This window comes from Zonotrichia albicollis, chromosome 1, assembly GCF_047830755.1.
Source record: "Zonotrichia albicollis isolate bZonAlb1 chromosome 1, bZonAlb1.hap1, whole genome shotgun sequence".
Taxonomy (NCBI): Eukaryota; Metazoa; Chordata; class Aves; order Passeriformes; family Passerellidae; genus Zonotrichia; species Zonotrichia albicollis.
The window spans coordinates 8,769,924-8,788,522 of record NC_133819.1 but is presented as its reverse complement, the minus strand read 5'-3'; the positions used below and the strand labels follow the sequence as shown (position 1 = coordinate 8,788,522).

At 42.2% G+C, this 18,599-nt stretch overlaps 1 protein-coding gene across 1 annotated transcript; it reads right to left on the bottom strand.

Annotated features, from left to right (window-relative positions):
- Positions 1-749: 749 nt before the first annotated feature.
- Positions 750-15,783, bottom strand: NOM1 (nucleolar protein with MIF4G domain 1). Its single transcript, XM_014270716.3, is given in 12 exon segments — positions 750-1,789; positions 2,656-2,765; positions 3,476-3,607; positions 3,973-4,105; positions 7,822-7,943; positions 8,507-8,674; positions 9,435-9,545; positions 10,024-10,347; positions 12,113-12,308; positions 13,234-13,358; positions 14,762-15,756; positions 15,759-15,783. Coding segments are annotated over 12 exon segments (2,619 nt in total). The 3' UTR covers positions 750-1,611.
- Between the last annotated feature and the right edge of the window lie 2,816 nt (positions 15,784-18,599).

Here is an 18,599-nt window from a genome sequence, read left to right as displayed (position 1 = left end):
TTCTCTTGAGTCCATACTCCAAACTTTAAGTATAAGGTTTGGCATGGCTGGTTGTAAGGGGAGATGTTTACACACACCCCCTTAAGTTGTGACTTTTGTAACACCAAAATAGCATCAATTCTACTGCTTCCCAAACTTTGTTAATTGGTATGAATGCTAGAAAATATTGGAATTAATTTAATCACAATGAATTTTTATGTTTTGTACACTTAAAAGCTGCCAGTGGCATGGAACAGGCTGAAAAAAAAAAAACCAGGCTGAAAAAAGCATCTTACTTTGTTATTTTGATAAAAACCTCTTCTGCTGTCACTTTGCTGTGTAACCCAGGATTCTGAAAGGAGGTCTCTCTGTTCCCAGGACACCTTTTTCCCTAAAGCTTGCCCTATCCTCTCAGAGGAAAGGTGAGAAAAAACCAAGCAGCTCCCTGGCTGCTGGGGGAGGCACTTCTGCACCTGGAAATAGTACATCTGAGTAAGCAGAATATACTGCATTTAACAACTTGATTAAAAACTAAATTTTGCCAACAGGAAAAGATCAGTTGGTATCAAAGGCAAATTGGGAGGCACCAAAAGTAAATGGCCCATTGGACATCAGAGGCAAGTCTGGCTACAGAAACAGGGCTGACAACTCCAACACAGGTAGATCACAGGTGCACATTCCAGACAAGAAAGTACTTCCCTTCTCCACCCAATTTAAGGTCATTCCCTTCCTGGCAGGACAGCCAGAGTAAAGCTAACACAAACACAAAAGCATTTAGAAAAATGGCAGTTTAATGTGTAGTGGTTAGGTGACAAAAGAAAAAAAAAACATTTATAGAGCGTTACAGAAAGAAGTGTGCCTATTTTTATTAAGCATCCAAATGAAAAATGTGAACAAATTCTTAAGGGAGGTATTCTCCTCTTAAGACTCATATTGATGATATTGTTTAAGTCTAGAAAAATCTGATTAACACATGTGATTTGTCAACTCCAATTCTAAAGCTGTGAAAAACAGGCTAAAATAGCCATAAAAGTATGCTGTGATCTCTAAACCCAATATAATTGGGCAAAGACAGATCTTCAAGTTGCTTTGCTACAGCTTTGAATCCAACTGAAGATCCTTTCCTGACCCACAGTCAGGGAATCAATTCACAGAATTAGCAAATAACTTCCAACACTTTAAGAAAAAAGTCGATTTCCTCCCCAACCGACTCACCAGTGCTTGTGCCATCTAGTGGCCCCTTTCTTGAGGTGAGTACCAGGGCTCCTTATCAAAAGCCTTTAGTTGAGGCTGCTTCTTTTATTACTTTAAATGAAAGGCTAGAATATGCAATGCAGAACACCACTGCTGACAAAGTATCACAGAAGAGGAATTCACCCTCTTCTCCAGATACCAAAAGTCAACATGAAGCACTTGTCCCAAAAAGGGACATGACAAAATGACATTTTCTCTTTCTTCAAAAAGGCCTTGTATCCCCTTCAATTAAACCTCTAACTAGCACAGAGAGAGAAGCAACTGTTTACATAAAGAAAATGGATCCTTTAGGGTAAAACAGCTCTCCTCATTCCCAATTATTTAGGTCTGAAAGACCCCAGCTTGGTTTTTCTGTATGTTTTATTAGAAAAAATATAACTATAGCTTCAATTTGGGTTCTTTTGCCTCTAAAGCCTTGGTTGCTAGTTCCACTCTCTCTTTTAACAAGCCAGCTTCTTCAGCACTCTTTTGGGCTTGGGCATGCTTCAGTAAGAAGTGGGTGAGGAAGAGTTTCAAGCCTTCCCGCAGCATTTGCAGTTTGGGGTTGTCAGATATCCTGTAAAGATACAGATCAAAACCATCATTTAGTCTTCTCCCATTTCAGAAGTTTATCATCTTCTTCAAATAGAGCTGCAGAAAAAAAATCCAGCCTATAAAAGAAGTTTTATTGAAGAAGCTTTCAAATTACCAAGTCTACCTCGGTTTGGCAAGCAGCCCAAACACTCGACATACAACTGGCCTCAACAATAAAATGGAATATTGCAGCCCAAGGCTTGCTTTATGTAAACAATTACATTACAGCAAAGAACAAGGCAAACTCCATGTTCAAGCTTCCTTGTGCTGCTACATGACAGCTGAAACATCACTACCTGATTTTTTCAAACTTTATGTGATATTGCAAGTCTTATCCACTCAAGTCCTAAGCGTCTCTAAGGATGGAAGTTTCCCAGCCTCTCCAGGCAACCCTGTCCCATATCAAAAATAACATTTTTCAGAGAACATTGATGACAAACCCATTAAAAGTACCCCAAACATTTGTCTCTTTAGTATCACTTTCATTTTCCTTCTTAAGATACATCCTAGCAATGACAGCTGGCAGAGTGAATCCCACCCCACACAGGTGGTGCAGCAAAAAGGGAAACAGGGAATTACAGAGCTCTGCTCATGAAAATCCTGACCAAAATGATACATTGAATATCTGGAAGCCTTATTTTGCATGACACAGCTGCATCTCTGTCAGAGCCTGTACCAACACACACACAACACACTGGCCCCACTCAGCCAGGAAGAGCTCACACTTTAAGGGATGGAGGGCTGATGTGTGGAAAAGGCAGAGTGCAATTCCAAACAAAAAGGGCAAACTTCTTATCTTCTTAATTACTACTCAACAAGGGTTCTCTGGAGATGCCAGTGATCACTTACCTCATAAAAATGTCAGTAATTTCTTCCTCATCTGCTTTGGTTAACAGTGTGCTTAATACTTGTCGTAAGAAACGGACTTTGGGTTTGTCCAGTTCACTGAATTCAATTACCTGGCAGACAGAGAGGGACAATTAGATTAATTCAAGGATTTCAAACAGCTGCTCTTCTCTCCTAAATGAAGAACTTTTAGCACAGCAACTGGCCTCTGCATACACTGAGCCTTGAGTTTAGCACAGAATAATTACCTGAGAAGGCTGCCTCCAAAAGCCAATCAATAATGAAAGCAAAGAATCTTCTAAGGAACAGAAGGCTCCTGGTACCAGAATACCAGATGTCCTTTCTCAATTAGATAAATACTTTGTAAGTACCTGGCACAATCCATTTAATTGCCTGTTTAATACATTCCAGTTACTCTTCTAATAGAATTCTGTGGACTACCCATTCTGAAATCCAAGAAATCTACTCAGCACTTTCTTGTCTAATAAAAACAACATCAGCTAAAAACGATAGTACAAAAACCACTGGCAAAGCCTGCTAATGAAGGGGCCTCAGTTCCAGCTCTGGATACTCTAAAGGAAATAATCTCACAACTGCTCTTGATAAAGAAATGTAGAAATTCTCTATGCCTGGGTCACCAGAGGTTCCCTTCCCCAAATGACAACATTACCATAATCAGTTGGAACAATTTAGTAATTTTAAAACAAGTTTGTTTTCGCACAAACAACTAAAGTACCAGATAAGTAACACAGAAAATATGCCTTGCATAGAACTAGCAAATGCAGGGAAAACACAGAAGGATTTGAAAAGAAGACACACCAACCTTGAGAACTGAAAGTGGCAGTGATTTTGTCCTTATTAAGTGAGCCAACAGTGAAACCAAGTTGGAGATGGCAGCAGCTGACAGGTTTTCTAAGTCTCTGATTTTGTCCCAAATACTAAACTGAAATGTCACCTAGGGGTCAAAGGTAAAAAAATAATCCTACAAATCAAGTGGCTGTTTAATTGAGTAACATTAATTGAGTAACAACATAGCAAACCTTTTGACCTTGTATTCTTTATAAGCCCTCCTTTAATTAACAGAAATGCTTGATCAGACTGTTCCAATTATTTTAAAATGCATAAAACAGAAGAAATAAAACATTCAGCATTTCATTTCCTATTCAGATCTGACCATGAGTATGCCTTACTGAATGCTTAGCCATACCAGCAGAATTTTTCTTTGGGATTAAGGTATGCATCCATTCCCAGGCATTCAGTAAATCTCTTCCTAACCACAGTCATGACACAAAACCAACGAAGCAACAGATTTGTCTTTACCTGAAATCGTCTTTCATGCCCACAAAACTTGTTAGCCAAAAATGCATAGAAGGGGTTGAATGTCTTCTCCTGCAAGCAGCAGTAAAGGATGACATGAACTATTTCTCTCTCCTGCTGATCTTTCAGTCCAAGCCTAAAATTTAGCAAGAAATTGAGAATTATTTTGTAAGGGAAAAACTTGCTGACACAAAGTAAGAGCTACAGTCAACATCTGAGAGTAATACTTTAAAATCTTTCCACACATCACATTAAATTTTACTTGTTACAAAGTATCAAGTCTTTAAAACTCCTAATGGACTCCACCTCGTTGGCTAAACAAGTATCCTGGTACGGCTCTGGGGAAAAGCTGAAGCATTATGGGTGTAAAAGGAGGAGATGCAAAAGCAAGACCTCAAGAAACACAAGTGGAATGATAAAAGTATTATCATTGCCCAGGGAAGGCAAGGAATCCCACTGCATGTTTGCAGCTCTCCATGAACAGAAGAGAGGGCACAGAGGTTCCAGCAGTAGCACTGCACCCACAGGCACCACTACAAGGATTAAACTGTGAAACAAAGGCTAAATAGTGAAACAAGAACTGCAGGGTCCCATTGTGATCATCTCATGCTTGTACTTATGGTCATGGGAGGAAAACCAGCCTTTGGATCAGTGCAAGCCTATTTGGAGAAACATTTCCAGGACTCTTCACTTCTGTGTTATTTAGTAGGGATAAGAAAATATTCTTAGATGGTTTTTTCACTTGGTGATACGAATTTTTTAATTTCTGGGTCAAATCCATGCTACCTGATACATGAAATTCATTTTTGTTTGATAGCAGCCTAAGAGGATACAGTCAGTGATTACAAAGCACCTTAAAAAAAAAAAGCCTGGAGAAAAGACTGACATCTATCTATCTATCTATCTATCTATCTATCTATCTATCTATCTATCTATCTATTGTAGGCTGCCCCAGCATGAAGGCCAAGGACTGAGCAGCCTTTCCCCTCCAACAGCTGAGCAGTGTAAAAGAGGGCTGAGACACTCTGGCATGGAATGGTGACTAACTCACAATGCACCTGGTCTGTGATTTAACTTCCTAATGCTGCCAAATGCTTGGCAGCATTAAAACCAATTAAAATGAAAAATGCATCAAATTAGAATTTGAAAAATATCAAAGAAAATTCTTCTCATTGCTTCAAGTTCAAGTTTCACAGGGCATTAGTACAACTCAAGAGAACTTTCTAACCAAGTTTGACTCCACTGGAACTTGCCTTACTGTCTGTAGGGTAGCTGGTCAATACTTGATCCCTCCTTTGTACACAGCTCCAGACATCTGCATTGCATGAGACCACAGACAGCCCAGATTAACAGAGGAAACTCTTTGTTGAGCCCAAACTCCCTAGAATTTAAATTTTACAGTAGGAAAATCTGGGATGATTTCTAGGCTAATGAGCAGTAAAAATTGAGAAGTCTGCTCTTCCAAAAGGGGTCAGTACTGGAAGTGCTGTGTCTGTGTCATAACCCACCTGCTCTCCCATCAGCCAAGTTCCACCTGATTTCAGAGCAACAAAAGGATTTTTTACAAATGTACAGGTTTTCAGCCATCAGATTTGTATTTAATAGCTGACTTGGGAAGTTACATTGCAATCACTGGTCTGGAACACTCTGCTTTTACTTGATCATCATCACTCCTATCATGACTGGCTTATTTAGGAAATACTCATGTTGCCAGAGTTGTAACCAAGTGACAACACTTGGATATTCCATTTTCTTCCTACCTTCACTTCTTCACAGAACTAGAACTCCTAAGAATCTAAAATTGTAGTCTGGACTGTCTTTCATTGCTGAGTTTCACCATAAACCTGTGTAGATTTCATAAGCCTGGTATTCTTTGATAAAGAATGTGAAACCACCTCACTGATTCAATTATTCATGAGTTACAGTATTCCCATGAACTTGTATATTTTGATCCTGCTGTAAATGGGATAACTGCCTTTGAAGCAGGTTGTCACCAGCAGAAGCTGCCTCCAAGTAGTTAGTTATCATCAGCTGAAGCCCAAGACTATCAATGCCTCAAGATCAAAAATAGCAACTCTTAAATCCCCTTTTAAGTCAGTTCAAATTATATTAGTAGATACAGTCACTTTGGTAGTGAGTATTTAGCAAGATATTGAGAATCATTTTGTAAGGAAAAGCTTGCTGACACAAAGTTACCCTGAATGACACATCTCACTCCAATAGGATAGCTGAGCCTTTCATGAGTGGCTTAGTATTTTCTGACATGTGAAGTTTCTTGAATTTTTTATGTCTACAAAATAACTTCAAAAATTGCCTCTCCATCAAACTTAAGCAGCATTCATTCTCTCTCCTGAGTGAAACTGTGGTTTGTGAAGAAGGTGTGGCCTTTCAGCTGATGAAGAGCATCCAATCTCACTCTCTCCTCTGTCACCAGTGATGCTCCCAGCCCTCTTCACTGACACCTCTGCAATCACTCAGCCACTTCAGGCAGCTGTTCTGGCTCCAAACTAATACTTTCATCTGCAGTAAGGAGGAAAGGGACTAGAAAAACTATAGCAGCCTAGATTTCAAATAGTTTAAATTATCCTTTAACCACACCTCAACTCTGCCACAGAACTAGCAGCAGATGAATCAACAAGAGCAGCTAAAATATTTATTTATATGCTCTTCCTCATGAGACATCAAACATACAAATACAAACTCCCATACACTCTGGAGCACATGTTCACACTGAAGCTAGTTCCTTCACTGACAATTATGTGTACTTTCCATTATACTCTGCCAGATGTGGGCAGATTTAAGAATTCCTCTCTTTGAGTTTCCTGTATAAACATCAGCACCAACACACAGCAGGCAGCCTGCAGAGAGGTTTTCTGCCAAGCCTGTATGTATTCAGATTTGTGTATTAGCCTAAATAGCACAGATGAGAGTCAAGTCCAATTTGCAAATTGAGCTGCCAGGTCTTGGCAAGAGCTGCAGCAGCAGCTAATTTCTTTTAATTGAACAGGCCATATTAAGATATTGGAATGACTCCATCACAGTCTCAAGTCCAAGCTGTGTTTTGCAAAAGTGGCATTTAATCAAATATTAGTTGACTTTATTACAAAGTCTGTTTTGGTTTGGTAAGCAAATTTAAAAATTGCATGCCATCCTGGTAAGACAATACCCTTGAGTTACAAGGCTGAGACAGAAAAGTTCAGACCTGATCTGTCCCCTCCCAGCTCCTACAGACTTACAAATAATATTCTGACCAACGCAAGGAATAGCTTAGTTTGAGCTCCTCCCTGATCACATCTTCTGAAGAGCTGCTTGTCAAGAGGTAAGGGAACTGGTCTTCATGTGAAACAAACCCAAAGCTAATAAACTCTGCAAGAGGGAAGTGGAGGTGCTAGAGCACAACCAGGTCATGCAAGTATGGGCAGAGATGGCTTAAGAAGGTGGCAAGAAATCAAAGAAGTGGCAGTAGCATAGAAATCACAGCAATCCAGCAAAAAACCCAAGAGATATTCTGCAGTGGCTTCTGGGCTGCCTCTGTATGGAAACAAACCTGCAGCAGCCTTCCATCCACTCTGCTGGGACACACAGGCTCCTCACATCAGAATCTTCATAATCACAGTTACAGCCAGGAGAAACAACAACAGGGGCTATTCCTTTCCTCTGACTGCCAGTCAGTTCTGCCTGCCTCCATTAATCCTGACACCAGGCTCTGGTTCCTTCTCCTGCCCTTTTACCCTGTGTAGATCCCTTGCTATGCACTTTTAAATTGCATTATCATCTGAATGCTCTTAAGCCTAGACCAGAAATTCTGCATTTACAACCTGTTTTTAGTTCTGGGCTGATTTCTGTACTTACTTCAGAAGTTTTTCAAAGGCATCCATGAAGTCTTCACTCGTCATCAAGACACAAAAAATACTTCTCCTGATATCTGTGTTCATTCTCAGCTTACGAGCAAGCTCCATTATTTTTGAACTCACCTGAAAATAAAGTTATATGCTATTTTATTTCTGTTTGCCTTAAATAACACCATCAGTGAAGCTCTCCAGTAAACCACAAATCACCAATCCAAAGGTCCTGAGCTTTTGTCCAGAGGCACAGGCATCATCAGGAGCTTTTTCAACTATGGAAATACATTTTAATCTACTATAATTGTGCCAATTAATTTTAAGACATGCTTCTTTAACATAAGTAATTCACCATGACCATCTCATCACATTACTTTTGGAATCACCTTGGAGATATGCCACAGACAGACACCACAACCTGTCAGAATCTCTTCTAGCAAATCCACTGTTGAATCAAGTCTCTTCTTTCACCTTAGCAATTCCACAGGGTAAGAAAAAACAAGCTATAGCATATTTGTACAGTAACAGCTGTTATAAAGCACATGAGCACAATGTTTAAAAAAAGAGAGCAGAATTTACAGTCCAAAAGCTTGGTCTTACAAGAGCATGGGAAAGATTTTTGGTGGGCTCTGAAATGAACTTACTGACAAATCTTCAAGAGATCATAAACATTTAGACTTTAAATTTGGATTTACCTTTCCTACATGCAGCTTTTGCTGAGCCTGGCTTTTGGTATCACTGATCATTGGTGCTCCACTCCAGGATGAGCCCACGATCCACCAGCGCCCGACCTGGTCAGCGCTGAGCAGAGACTCCAGGGACACGCGGAGCTGGGTGTCCTTTCCTGAACCACTGCTGTGAACCTTGAATGGCAAACCAAAAGTAAAAAACAACAAAAAAGCTTTTATTTGAAACTTTTTCTTTCTTCTTACAGAAAACAAGTACTTTAATTACTTAAAATTGTTTTTAAACAAAAACTTGAAACATACAAATTTGTATCTTCATAAAGGTCTTCCTATGTTTCCTCCCTAATCTTTGTTTCAATCAGCAACCTGAAAAGAATTTACAAGCTTCCCATATGATGTAATTTTTTAAATGCATAAAGTTGCATAAATCTACATGTAGAAGCTCTTGGGTGTTTTACTTGAAAAAAGAGATACTAACCTAAAAAGTAGACATCTTCCAATCACAAAGTTCGATTAGAATTCAGAGGATGCTGACATTGCATCAATGTATACAAATAATGACACAACAAACTGCCTTATGTGTTGTACAGCTCAAATAACAAAAATTTTAAACTCTGAACAAAATAAGAATTTTCAACAACAGAGTCTAGAAGTGCATCAGAAAGACTGCAAAAAATTAAGAGAGGAAATCCTACAGATCTAGGTTACCTAGCTTGTTTTTGCCTGGCCTCTTAAGCTGATATGCACATCCTGCACTGATAAATTACTTTCATCCCTTTTATACTGGGTTGTTCTAGACAAAGTGCCCGTTCTGTCAAAAAAAAAAAAAACTCAAAAAACACACCAACAAAGAATCCCCAAGAAAGCTGAAATACAATACAAATAATTACTCCTGGATTAAGGACAACAAGGCTACACCAGCCAAGCAAGTTCTCACCAGAGCTCTCTGCAATTTGCGGAGTCTTTCAACTGGCTCAGGATCATAGCCAGGGATCTTCCTCATGTCATTGTTCCTGAGTGCCAGCATGGTCTCCAGCATGAACCGAACCTGTGGGGAAAAGAAACAGTTCTGTCAATTCTAAGCTGTGGGTTTATTAAACAAAGTAAAAGAGTGTACTTTGAAATTACTACTCTGTGAGAATAAGCAGCTCAGCTGCCAATATATACCAAAATTTAAATACAACATGTTTGCTTTTATCCCTATTACACTAATTTGTGTACAAGATTCATCTGCTAAACACCTGACTGTTTTTTGAAGTGTACAAACTATCATGAAACACAAAACCTGTCCACTACATAAGACACAAACCAGTCGTGCCCCACCCATCATGAGCATTTCGGCACCTGCGTCCTAAGAACTAATGAAGAAAAACAAACAAGAAGAATGCAAATAACTGAATGTCACACTAATGGTCATTTAGAACCTGAATAGAATGTAGCAGAAAATGTTCCTGTAAATTAAACTATGTATCCAAGTACTTATTACAGGCTGTTGAGAATATGAAATCTTTAGAACAAACACATACCCTTGTCTGATCCTGGAATTTCTTCTCTGCTGTGCTTGCTTTCCTCTGGGCCTCAGTGATCAGTTCTTTCAAAGCCAATGCATCATCTTTTCTTAAGGAAAAGCCCACATTTTTCAGAAGAAACAGAATCAGCTCAATCTCTTTTTCAGTGAAAGTGCTAACAAGCTTTTTCAGAATATCAAAGATCAGCAGGCAATGAACCACATGGAAGTTATACAGATGAGCAATCAAGGCAAGCAGATTTTCACATTCCTTCCCTTCAGCATCACTTTTACAGAGTTCATCAAATTTCTTCACCACAGCTTCCAAAAAGTGAGCACCGACCTGGCAACAATTCCATTAGGGAAAAAAAAAATCCAGCAGTTAACTCTAAGCAGATTTTACAGACATCTGTAAAACTCATTTTTGGGTCACTGCCACTATTAATTTTAAAGAAATACTGTTGTTCCTTTCAACCAATACGCATGTTCTACATTTACATACACAAATATTTAAGTGGTGTGACATTTTTGTAGAAGTCCATGTTATTTACACCTCACATTTGACACCCAGTTGCCTTTTAAAGCCTGTGCAAGAAAAACAAATATTATGAACCTACTGTATACATACACCAGCATTTATTTACATAATATTCATGGACACATATTAGCATCTTTCCAGCTGTCAGACCAGCATGCTGTTACTGCTAGCCATTCATCCAGGAAAAGCTGCATGTCAAAAAGCAAACACATTCCTGAGTGTGGCATTCCAGAACAAAATCCTTAACAGAAGGATAAAAAATAATATTGTGAAAAAAACCCCAAAATACCAAGTTTTCACAGTTGCTGAGCATAAGGTGCAGTGGTACAGCTGGGAAAAAAAATTTTGGAATATATTTATTTCTGAAGAGTGAACTGATGCTAAAGGCTGGGATTAGAAAGTCTACAGGCTCGAAAACACAGGGAGGCAATGAATACATTGCTGCTAAGTAAGACCCTCACCCATTTTTATTGTGCTAAAATCTGCTGACCTTAAGAAAAAACAGAAATCCAGCAGCAGTACTGACCTGCATTTCAAGCCCTGACCCAGCTTGGGTGTTAACTACGCAATGGTGCACAAATTTATAAACACAGGGCAACTTCTGCATTGCTCAACCAAATCTTCAGTGCAGCTGCACAGTCACACTTTCACGTAATGCATATTGTACATTTATTTTACAGAAACATTGTATTTGCAGTCAGAACTGCCTTTCAAGCAGCAAAGAGGGACAAAATAAAAGTTTAATGCCAAGGCTACATGGAGAAAGCTGCTTTAATTGCATCCATCTGATATTTAATATGGTTTCAGAGCCAGCATTCAGGCCACTGTATGACAAACTGAAAAACTTGCAATAATACATCTTTTGCATTGAGATGTGGGGGGAAGAAAAAAAGAGTAATCTAACAGGAATACACAGTTGAAACAACTTTGTTTCCTCACAGACATTTCACTGCAATTAGCTAAGATATTGCTTTTGACATCAGGAGCTTCAGCATCAGCTTGGGTAAGAAGGATTTCACCTCATCCATCAGACTCAAAAACACAAAGCAAAATTGCCTCCAAGAATTGCCATGCTTTTTGAAGAATAACTTAATTTCGCTAATGATTTGCATGATTTGCTTAGAAAAGAAGTTTATCCACCATTGTAAAAGTATTCCCGCATTTGCAACATTTTTGTTATCTGGATACACATAGTTCAAAACCAATACCCTCATGTATCCATGAGAACAGAAACTGATTAGTGTAGCTAAAGGGAAGAGAAGCTGAAGTTAGAAACTTTGAAGGTTAGAAATTTTTCTACTGGTTGCAGAAAGATTGTGATGAAAAAAGGATGGGTTTATAAGAGACCAGTAGTAACTGATGGAGGAGATAAAATCAGATAAAGCACTGCACTTAGACCCTTTCACTTGTGGAAGCCTTGCAAATAAGCCACAAAATACTGATGAAACTCAACTAAAGATGCTTGTCAGTGCCACATAGTCAAAAATGACAAGGCAATTAACAGAATGTTAATGAAAACACTCTACAATGTGTATTATTATAAAAAATTTGTCCCAAGCACAAGAATTACCTCAATTCCTACATTATGATGAAGGATGCTGACCAGAAGGACGTGCTCCATCAGGAGTCTTGCAGGCATGGCAACTGCAGTGACACAGGCACTCATGAGAATGTCTGTCAGAGTGTCATTCATGTCCTTTCTGCTGTTGGCCATGTACAGCTCTTCCATCTGTCCACTGATGGAGGACAGATTTGGTTCACTCAGCCTAAGGAGAAACAAAATCCAATGTTCACTTTTACTCTCCTTACATGGTTCCACAATTTTGAGTTCACCCAACAAACAGCTATTCTTTTTAGAGAAACTAGCTTGACTTCAGGAGAAAAGACTGAAGATTGATAAGATTACAGGAAGGAACTTTTTGTATTTTTTTTTTGTGTTTAGTAAACTAAAAAAGTATAGTACATTTAATTCTGGTGTAGTTAAAAAAAATACATGTAAAAATGTGTTAACAACAGGATTTACAAAGTACTGTCAATCTGCTTACTGAACAGATTTATTACAAAAGAGACTGGTTTGAGCAGTTTTAACTGTGGCACATCAGAGTCTTTGAAGAAGTTAAGTATGAAAATAATTCATAATTTAACATATATGGTATATCAAATTTCAAATGACTGAACAAACTCTAGTCTATGTTTTACAGGTAACAGATGAAAATTGCCAATAGATTCCTGATTTAAAAAAAAACTCTAAAATTGAAATGAATATTAATTACTTTTTCTGTTCTGCAGTACTTTAACCTAGGAAGGGCTGCTCTCTCTCAGTTGTAGTATTGGGAGAAATTTAATTTATTAAAAAAACCCCACAACAAATCAAAACCTCTTTTCTTCTGGGTTTTTTTTTTAATAAGCATACTCCAACTGACAGTGAATTATACCTAGCACTTGCAGGGAACTGCTGTGTGGAATCCAGCCCAATCTTAAATTTATTTTCTAGATTTTTCAACATCTATAATGACTAACTTTGAAGAATTTATACCAATAAAGATAATTATTCTTAAAAATAGCAGACATGATTGCCAACTTAAAATCAGTTTGTGAAGAGAAAAGTCACATCCTTGCCACCTGGGCTTGAATGATGAGCACTGTCACATTGATCCAGAAAGATTAATTACTTTTTCCTCATTACACTACCTATTAATGAGGCCATTCACCATTTTCTTCAGTCTTCCCAATTCTTCTCTTTTCTTGTCATCAAGTGTCTCCTGTGCTTTCCTTATTTGAGGAGGAACATACTTTGTAGCACCTTGATTATCACTCTTAGGAGGAAAACAAGAAAACAAGGAATCAGATGAGACCAGTATCTTAAACACTTGAACACAAATATACATTTGTATTTAAGATTAAAGTAACAAACTTTTAGTTAAGGATATATCTTACCATCTAATAATCAATGCCAAAGGAACAACATGAAAAAAAGAAGCAGGCAAAAAATTACCCTTTGTGACAAACTTGATAGCAGCAAAGCCCCTCTTCTCTAACTTTCTTAAAGTTATGGTTATTAAAACCTGGCATCTTAAGTCTTGGTTTTACTCAAGTTATATTTAGGCCCATGAAGGCTAAATGCCCTGTGTGACCTCCTCTCCTCCACCCATTCAACAAGACCTAATACTGGCAGAACCTCTAAGATCGTTCAGAAAGTAACATTTCAGTGTGTAACCGCTGCTGATTTCAACACAACACCTACTGCCAAGGCAGTCATTAAAAATAAACAAAGCCCCCTCTGAAAAAGGGCTTGATCATATTCCTACACTCTAATGCCAGGGCAGCCCCTTTTATTTGCAGATTTCTCACACAGCTCCCACATGCCTTGTGCTGTAGGGTATTCTCTCCCACCAGCCTGACTCGGTGTGGAAACCCAGGGCACTGGGAATATTTCTCTGCGTGCTCTGGGGTGCCTTGACCACGAGGGCAGCACTGACTTTGACCCTCATTCATGGAGAAAGTTTCCCAGACTTCAAGATAGACCAGAATCCACCAAAATGTGAAATGGATTATAGAGAGTAGTGTAAGTATGTCACTTGGTGAGAAATTGAGGTTTTAGGATTTTTAGTATGTTGTGGATGGAAGCAAGATGGAGGGCACAGGGTGTTGTCCTGGGTTTCTTCTTCATGCTTCTTCTTCCTTCTTCTCCATGGGTTCGGGTGGCATTTTGTAATTGGGCAGAAAATTCCGCATGGCAGCTCTTTGGGATCAGTTATTGGGTTAAAAGGGAAATAATCTGAGTGTCAGTTCTTAATTGGATAGTTTAGTCTTAAAAGACCTTGGAACAAGACATTGTTGGCCATTTTGTGCCTTCTAATGAAAAGCTGCCAAACTCACAGTAGTGAGACTGTTTTACTGATACAAAATAATAAACACTTGAGTCTGAACACGAACTACTGTCTCAAGCGCCTTCAATCCAGACCTAGAGAAACCAACGACCAGTACCTGGGACCCTCACAGCTCGGGAACTCTCCCTCCACGCCTAACAAGTGTCTCCAGGACCTGGCAGACCCCTCAAGTCAACAGTGTCGCCGTCCCGGTTTAGAACCAGGACAACGCTCCACGTGGCCCGAGTGGACAGTGAACACCTGGGCCTAACAGCGGCCATGCAACTCTGCTCAGGTTGCGGGATGTGCTTTGGGAAGCAGGTCTGTGCTATCCGGGGCGAACATCCTACCTCTGCCTCCTCCTCCTCGCTCGAGGGCTCGCTGGCCTCTGGCACTCCGCCGTCCTCGGGGGAGGAGCTCTCGCTCTCCCAATGTCCTTCCGCGTCGGAGGGCTCTGAGGCGTCTTCCTGAGCCTCCTCGTCCTCACTATCTTCCTCGTCCTCATCATCCTCCTCATCCTCGCCATCCTCCTCGTCCTCGCCATCCTCCTCCATCCCCGGCGGGCGTTCCCGGGGTCCCGGCTCGGTGTCCCCCTGCTCGGTCTCGTCGTCGCTGCTGTCGCAGAGCTGGCTGAGCCCGGCCCGTGTGCCCAGCGCTCCCAGCACGTATCCCAACCCGTCCCGCAGGAAGCTCTGCGGAAGCCGCTCGGCCGCGGGCCCCTCCTGCTTCTTGCGCCGCTTCCCGAGCCCCAGCTGCCGCTCAAGCCGCCGGATCTCCTTCTCCTCCTCCTCGTTGGCTTGCAGCAGGGCCCGTTTCCGCGCCGAGGTGGCTGCGGCGGCGGAGGGGGCCTCAAGGGCTGTCGGTGCCGGTGCCGACACCGGCCTAGCCCGCTGCTTCCCAGCGGCGGGCGATGCCGGGGCTCCGGGGCGGGCGGCAGGAGCCGGCTTGGCCTGGGCCGGCTTGGACTGGGCTGGCTTGGCTGGAGCGGCCTTGGCCGAAGTTGGTTTGGCCGGGGCCGGCTTCGCTGGAGCGGGCTTGGCTGGAGAGGACTTGGCCGGGGCGGTGGGAGCCTCCACCAGCTCTCCGCGTTGGAGTCGGCGGCGGCGGCTCCGCTTTAGTCGGCGCTTCTCCTTCCTGGCTTCCCGGCGGCTCCTGCGATTGTACCTCTCCGAGTCTTTGAGCAGGGCCAGCGACGGCTGTCCGCCTGCCGCCTGCACGTAATCCTGCACTGCCTGCCGCAGCCGGTCCAGTTTCCCGCCGCGGTGGGCGCGGGCAGCCGCCCCTCGCTTCATCCTGCCCGCAGCCACACCGCGCCTGGGCGCCGCCATCTTGGAGAGGGGCCGGGCTGCCGCTTCCGGCGCGCGGCCGCCATGCTGGGCACAGCGCCCCCTGCTGGGCGCGGGCGGCCGTGGCACTGAGGGGACGCGACCTTGGAGCGCCGCTTCAGAGGCGCTCGGTCGGTAGGGGTGCCCTCGTTTGTGCTCGTGTATTTAAGAATCACAGAACAAATTAGGTCGGAAAAGACCTCTGAGATTATCGAGTCCAACCTATGACCGAACACCATCGCGGCAACTAGACCGCGGCATTAAGTACAATGCTTAAAAAACACCTCCAGGGACCGGGGCTCCACCACGTCCCTGGGCCGTCCATTGCAGTCACCCTTTCTGTAAAGAAATTTCTCCTGATGTCCAACCTGAACATCCTCTGGTGCAGTTTGAGGCTGTGTCTCCTCATCCTATCACTTGTTACCTGGGAGAAGGTCCTGACCCCCACCTGGCCACAGCCACCTTGCAGGTGGTTGTCGAGAGTGACAAGGTCGCTCCTAAACCTCCTTTTCTCCAGGCTAAGCAACCCCAGCTCCCTCAGCCACTGCTTATAGATTTATGCTACAGACTCTTCACCAGTTTTTAGACATGTTCCAGAAAGAAAATACAAGGCTTGTCCCTCTTACACCAGGGACTGGAGCAATTTGTCCATCACAGCCCTGGGCTGTGATCACAAGGCTCCTGTCACTATAGGACATGAAACAACACAAGTGCACACACCGCTGCTCTCAAGGTGAAGAAAAAGGAAGTTTCTTTTCTGATTCCAACATTTGTAGTTTTCCAAAAGTGACAGTGGATTGAGTGGTGAAAGTGCCACCTCTCCAATGACACTGGACAAAGCAACAGTCCATCAAATTTCTCCTCCTCCATAAAAGAATGCAAAACAATAAGTTATTTACAGAAAGTGTGTGAGAAAGTTTGCTACAAGAATGTAAACATCAGAAGGCTTAGAAAATCTTAAAAAATCAGGGCCACAGGCTCCCATGGGGCATGAGGCTCTCGCTGATGCCTCTTGAGAAGCTGAGGGACACCAACCCCTGGCCACCCCTCCACCTGCCTAGACCCACATTTTAAACCTCTTCCAATACTGCCAAGGTCAAGTGTCTCTTCCTGAGTGTGCCAGAACCAATATCCATGTCCATGGTCTTCTGTAGAGGGGGTGCAGATGGATGAGAAGCTGTTCATGAGGCATCAGTGTTTCCTTGTGGCCAAGAAAGCCATGGCATCCTCAAGTGCATTTGGAAGGGCATTGCCAGCAGGTCAGGGAGGTGATGCTGCCTCTCTGCTCAGCTCTTGTGAGGCACATCTGGAATGCTGTGTGCAGTTCTGGGCTCCTCAGGGCAAGACAGACATGGAGCTCCTGGAGCAAGTCCAGTGGAGGGTATAAAGAGGAAATAAAGGACTGGAGCATCTCTCTTATGAGAAAAGGCTGAGGGAGCAGGGCCTGTTCGGCCTCTAAAAGAGATGAATGAGAGGGGACCTCATTAATGTATATAAATGTCTATGGGAAGGTGTCACAGACATCTTTTCATTAAAATCCTTTCTTAAGATTTTTCCTGCTGGAGCTGAGAAGTTTCAGCAACAAAAGTAAACAATTGTTATCTGCTGATGTGGAATGCAACAGGTCTACCTGTGATTGGCCCATGTTAGGTGTGTATAATAAAGGGCCAATCAAGGACTGAGCTGTCTCTGGGACAGAGTCGGAGAGAGGTCCTTTGTTATCATTCTTTTCTATTCTTAGCTTGCCTTCTGAGAACTTTTCCTTGTATTCTTTTTAGTATAGTTACAATGTAGTATATATATCATAAAATAATAAATCAAACCTTCTGATCATAGACTCAACATTTTCGTCTCTCTCTCATCCTGCAAACCCTTGTGACCACGGTCACAGGAGGGTGTCAAGAGGATGGACCAGGCTCTTCTCAGTGGTACCAAGCAATAGCACAAAGGGCAGTGGGCAGGAACTGATGCACAGAAGTTCCACCCTGTTGTGTGGGTGACCGTGCACTGGAACAGATTGCCCAGAGAGCATGTGGAGTCTCCCTTACTGCAGGAATTCCAGAAGCACCTGGATGCATTCCTGTGCTGGGTGCTCTGGGATGACCCTGCTTGAGCAGGGACGTTGGCCCAGATGACGCACTCTGACCCATTCTGGCATTCTGTGACTGGTGCCAACGTCTCTTGGGGCATTTCCACCCTCACCAGAGTTCAGGACAAGGTGATGCCACTGCTGGGGCCTGTGCCTCTGCAACAGGCATGCATCCTCCTGGCTCTGCACAGCTGGTGACAGCTTGTCTGTCATCCATGTGATCAGAGGAAATTAAATGTCCCATGGCAGTTTGCTGCTGTCAGCAGGAAAACCAATTGGTCAAGCTTATTTTTAGTCTCTGCTGTACTCCAGACTTATGGAGCCTGCTGGGTGTGTGCCAGTTATGTCTGGCAGATGACTGGAGCTCCCCAAAACACAGAATTTTCCCAAGTTTCATTGAAAACTGGGCAGAGGAAAGAATTTCTTGGCTGTACAAAGAGCCTCAAGATGAGCCTAGACATTAGCAGACATGAGAAAAACACAAATGAAAGCCAGCACACAAGAGCCACTTTCAGAAAAGGAGTTGGTCTTGAACCTGCTGTGGGGGCCAAATCCAGATAAGTCAGGTTCCATTTTGTTTGTCATGGTACTCCTGATCTCTTTTGGACAATGAACTACTGCACAGGACTTATATTTTTCCTGACAATTTATTATGGCTTTATTACTCAGAAGATTATTTTTGTCTTTCTATGCATGTTTCCATACTCTCTGATTACATCATATGTCCTAGTTGACCCATGCCTCAGAAATTCAGCTTTCTCAAGGCTGATGCAT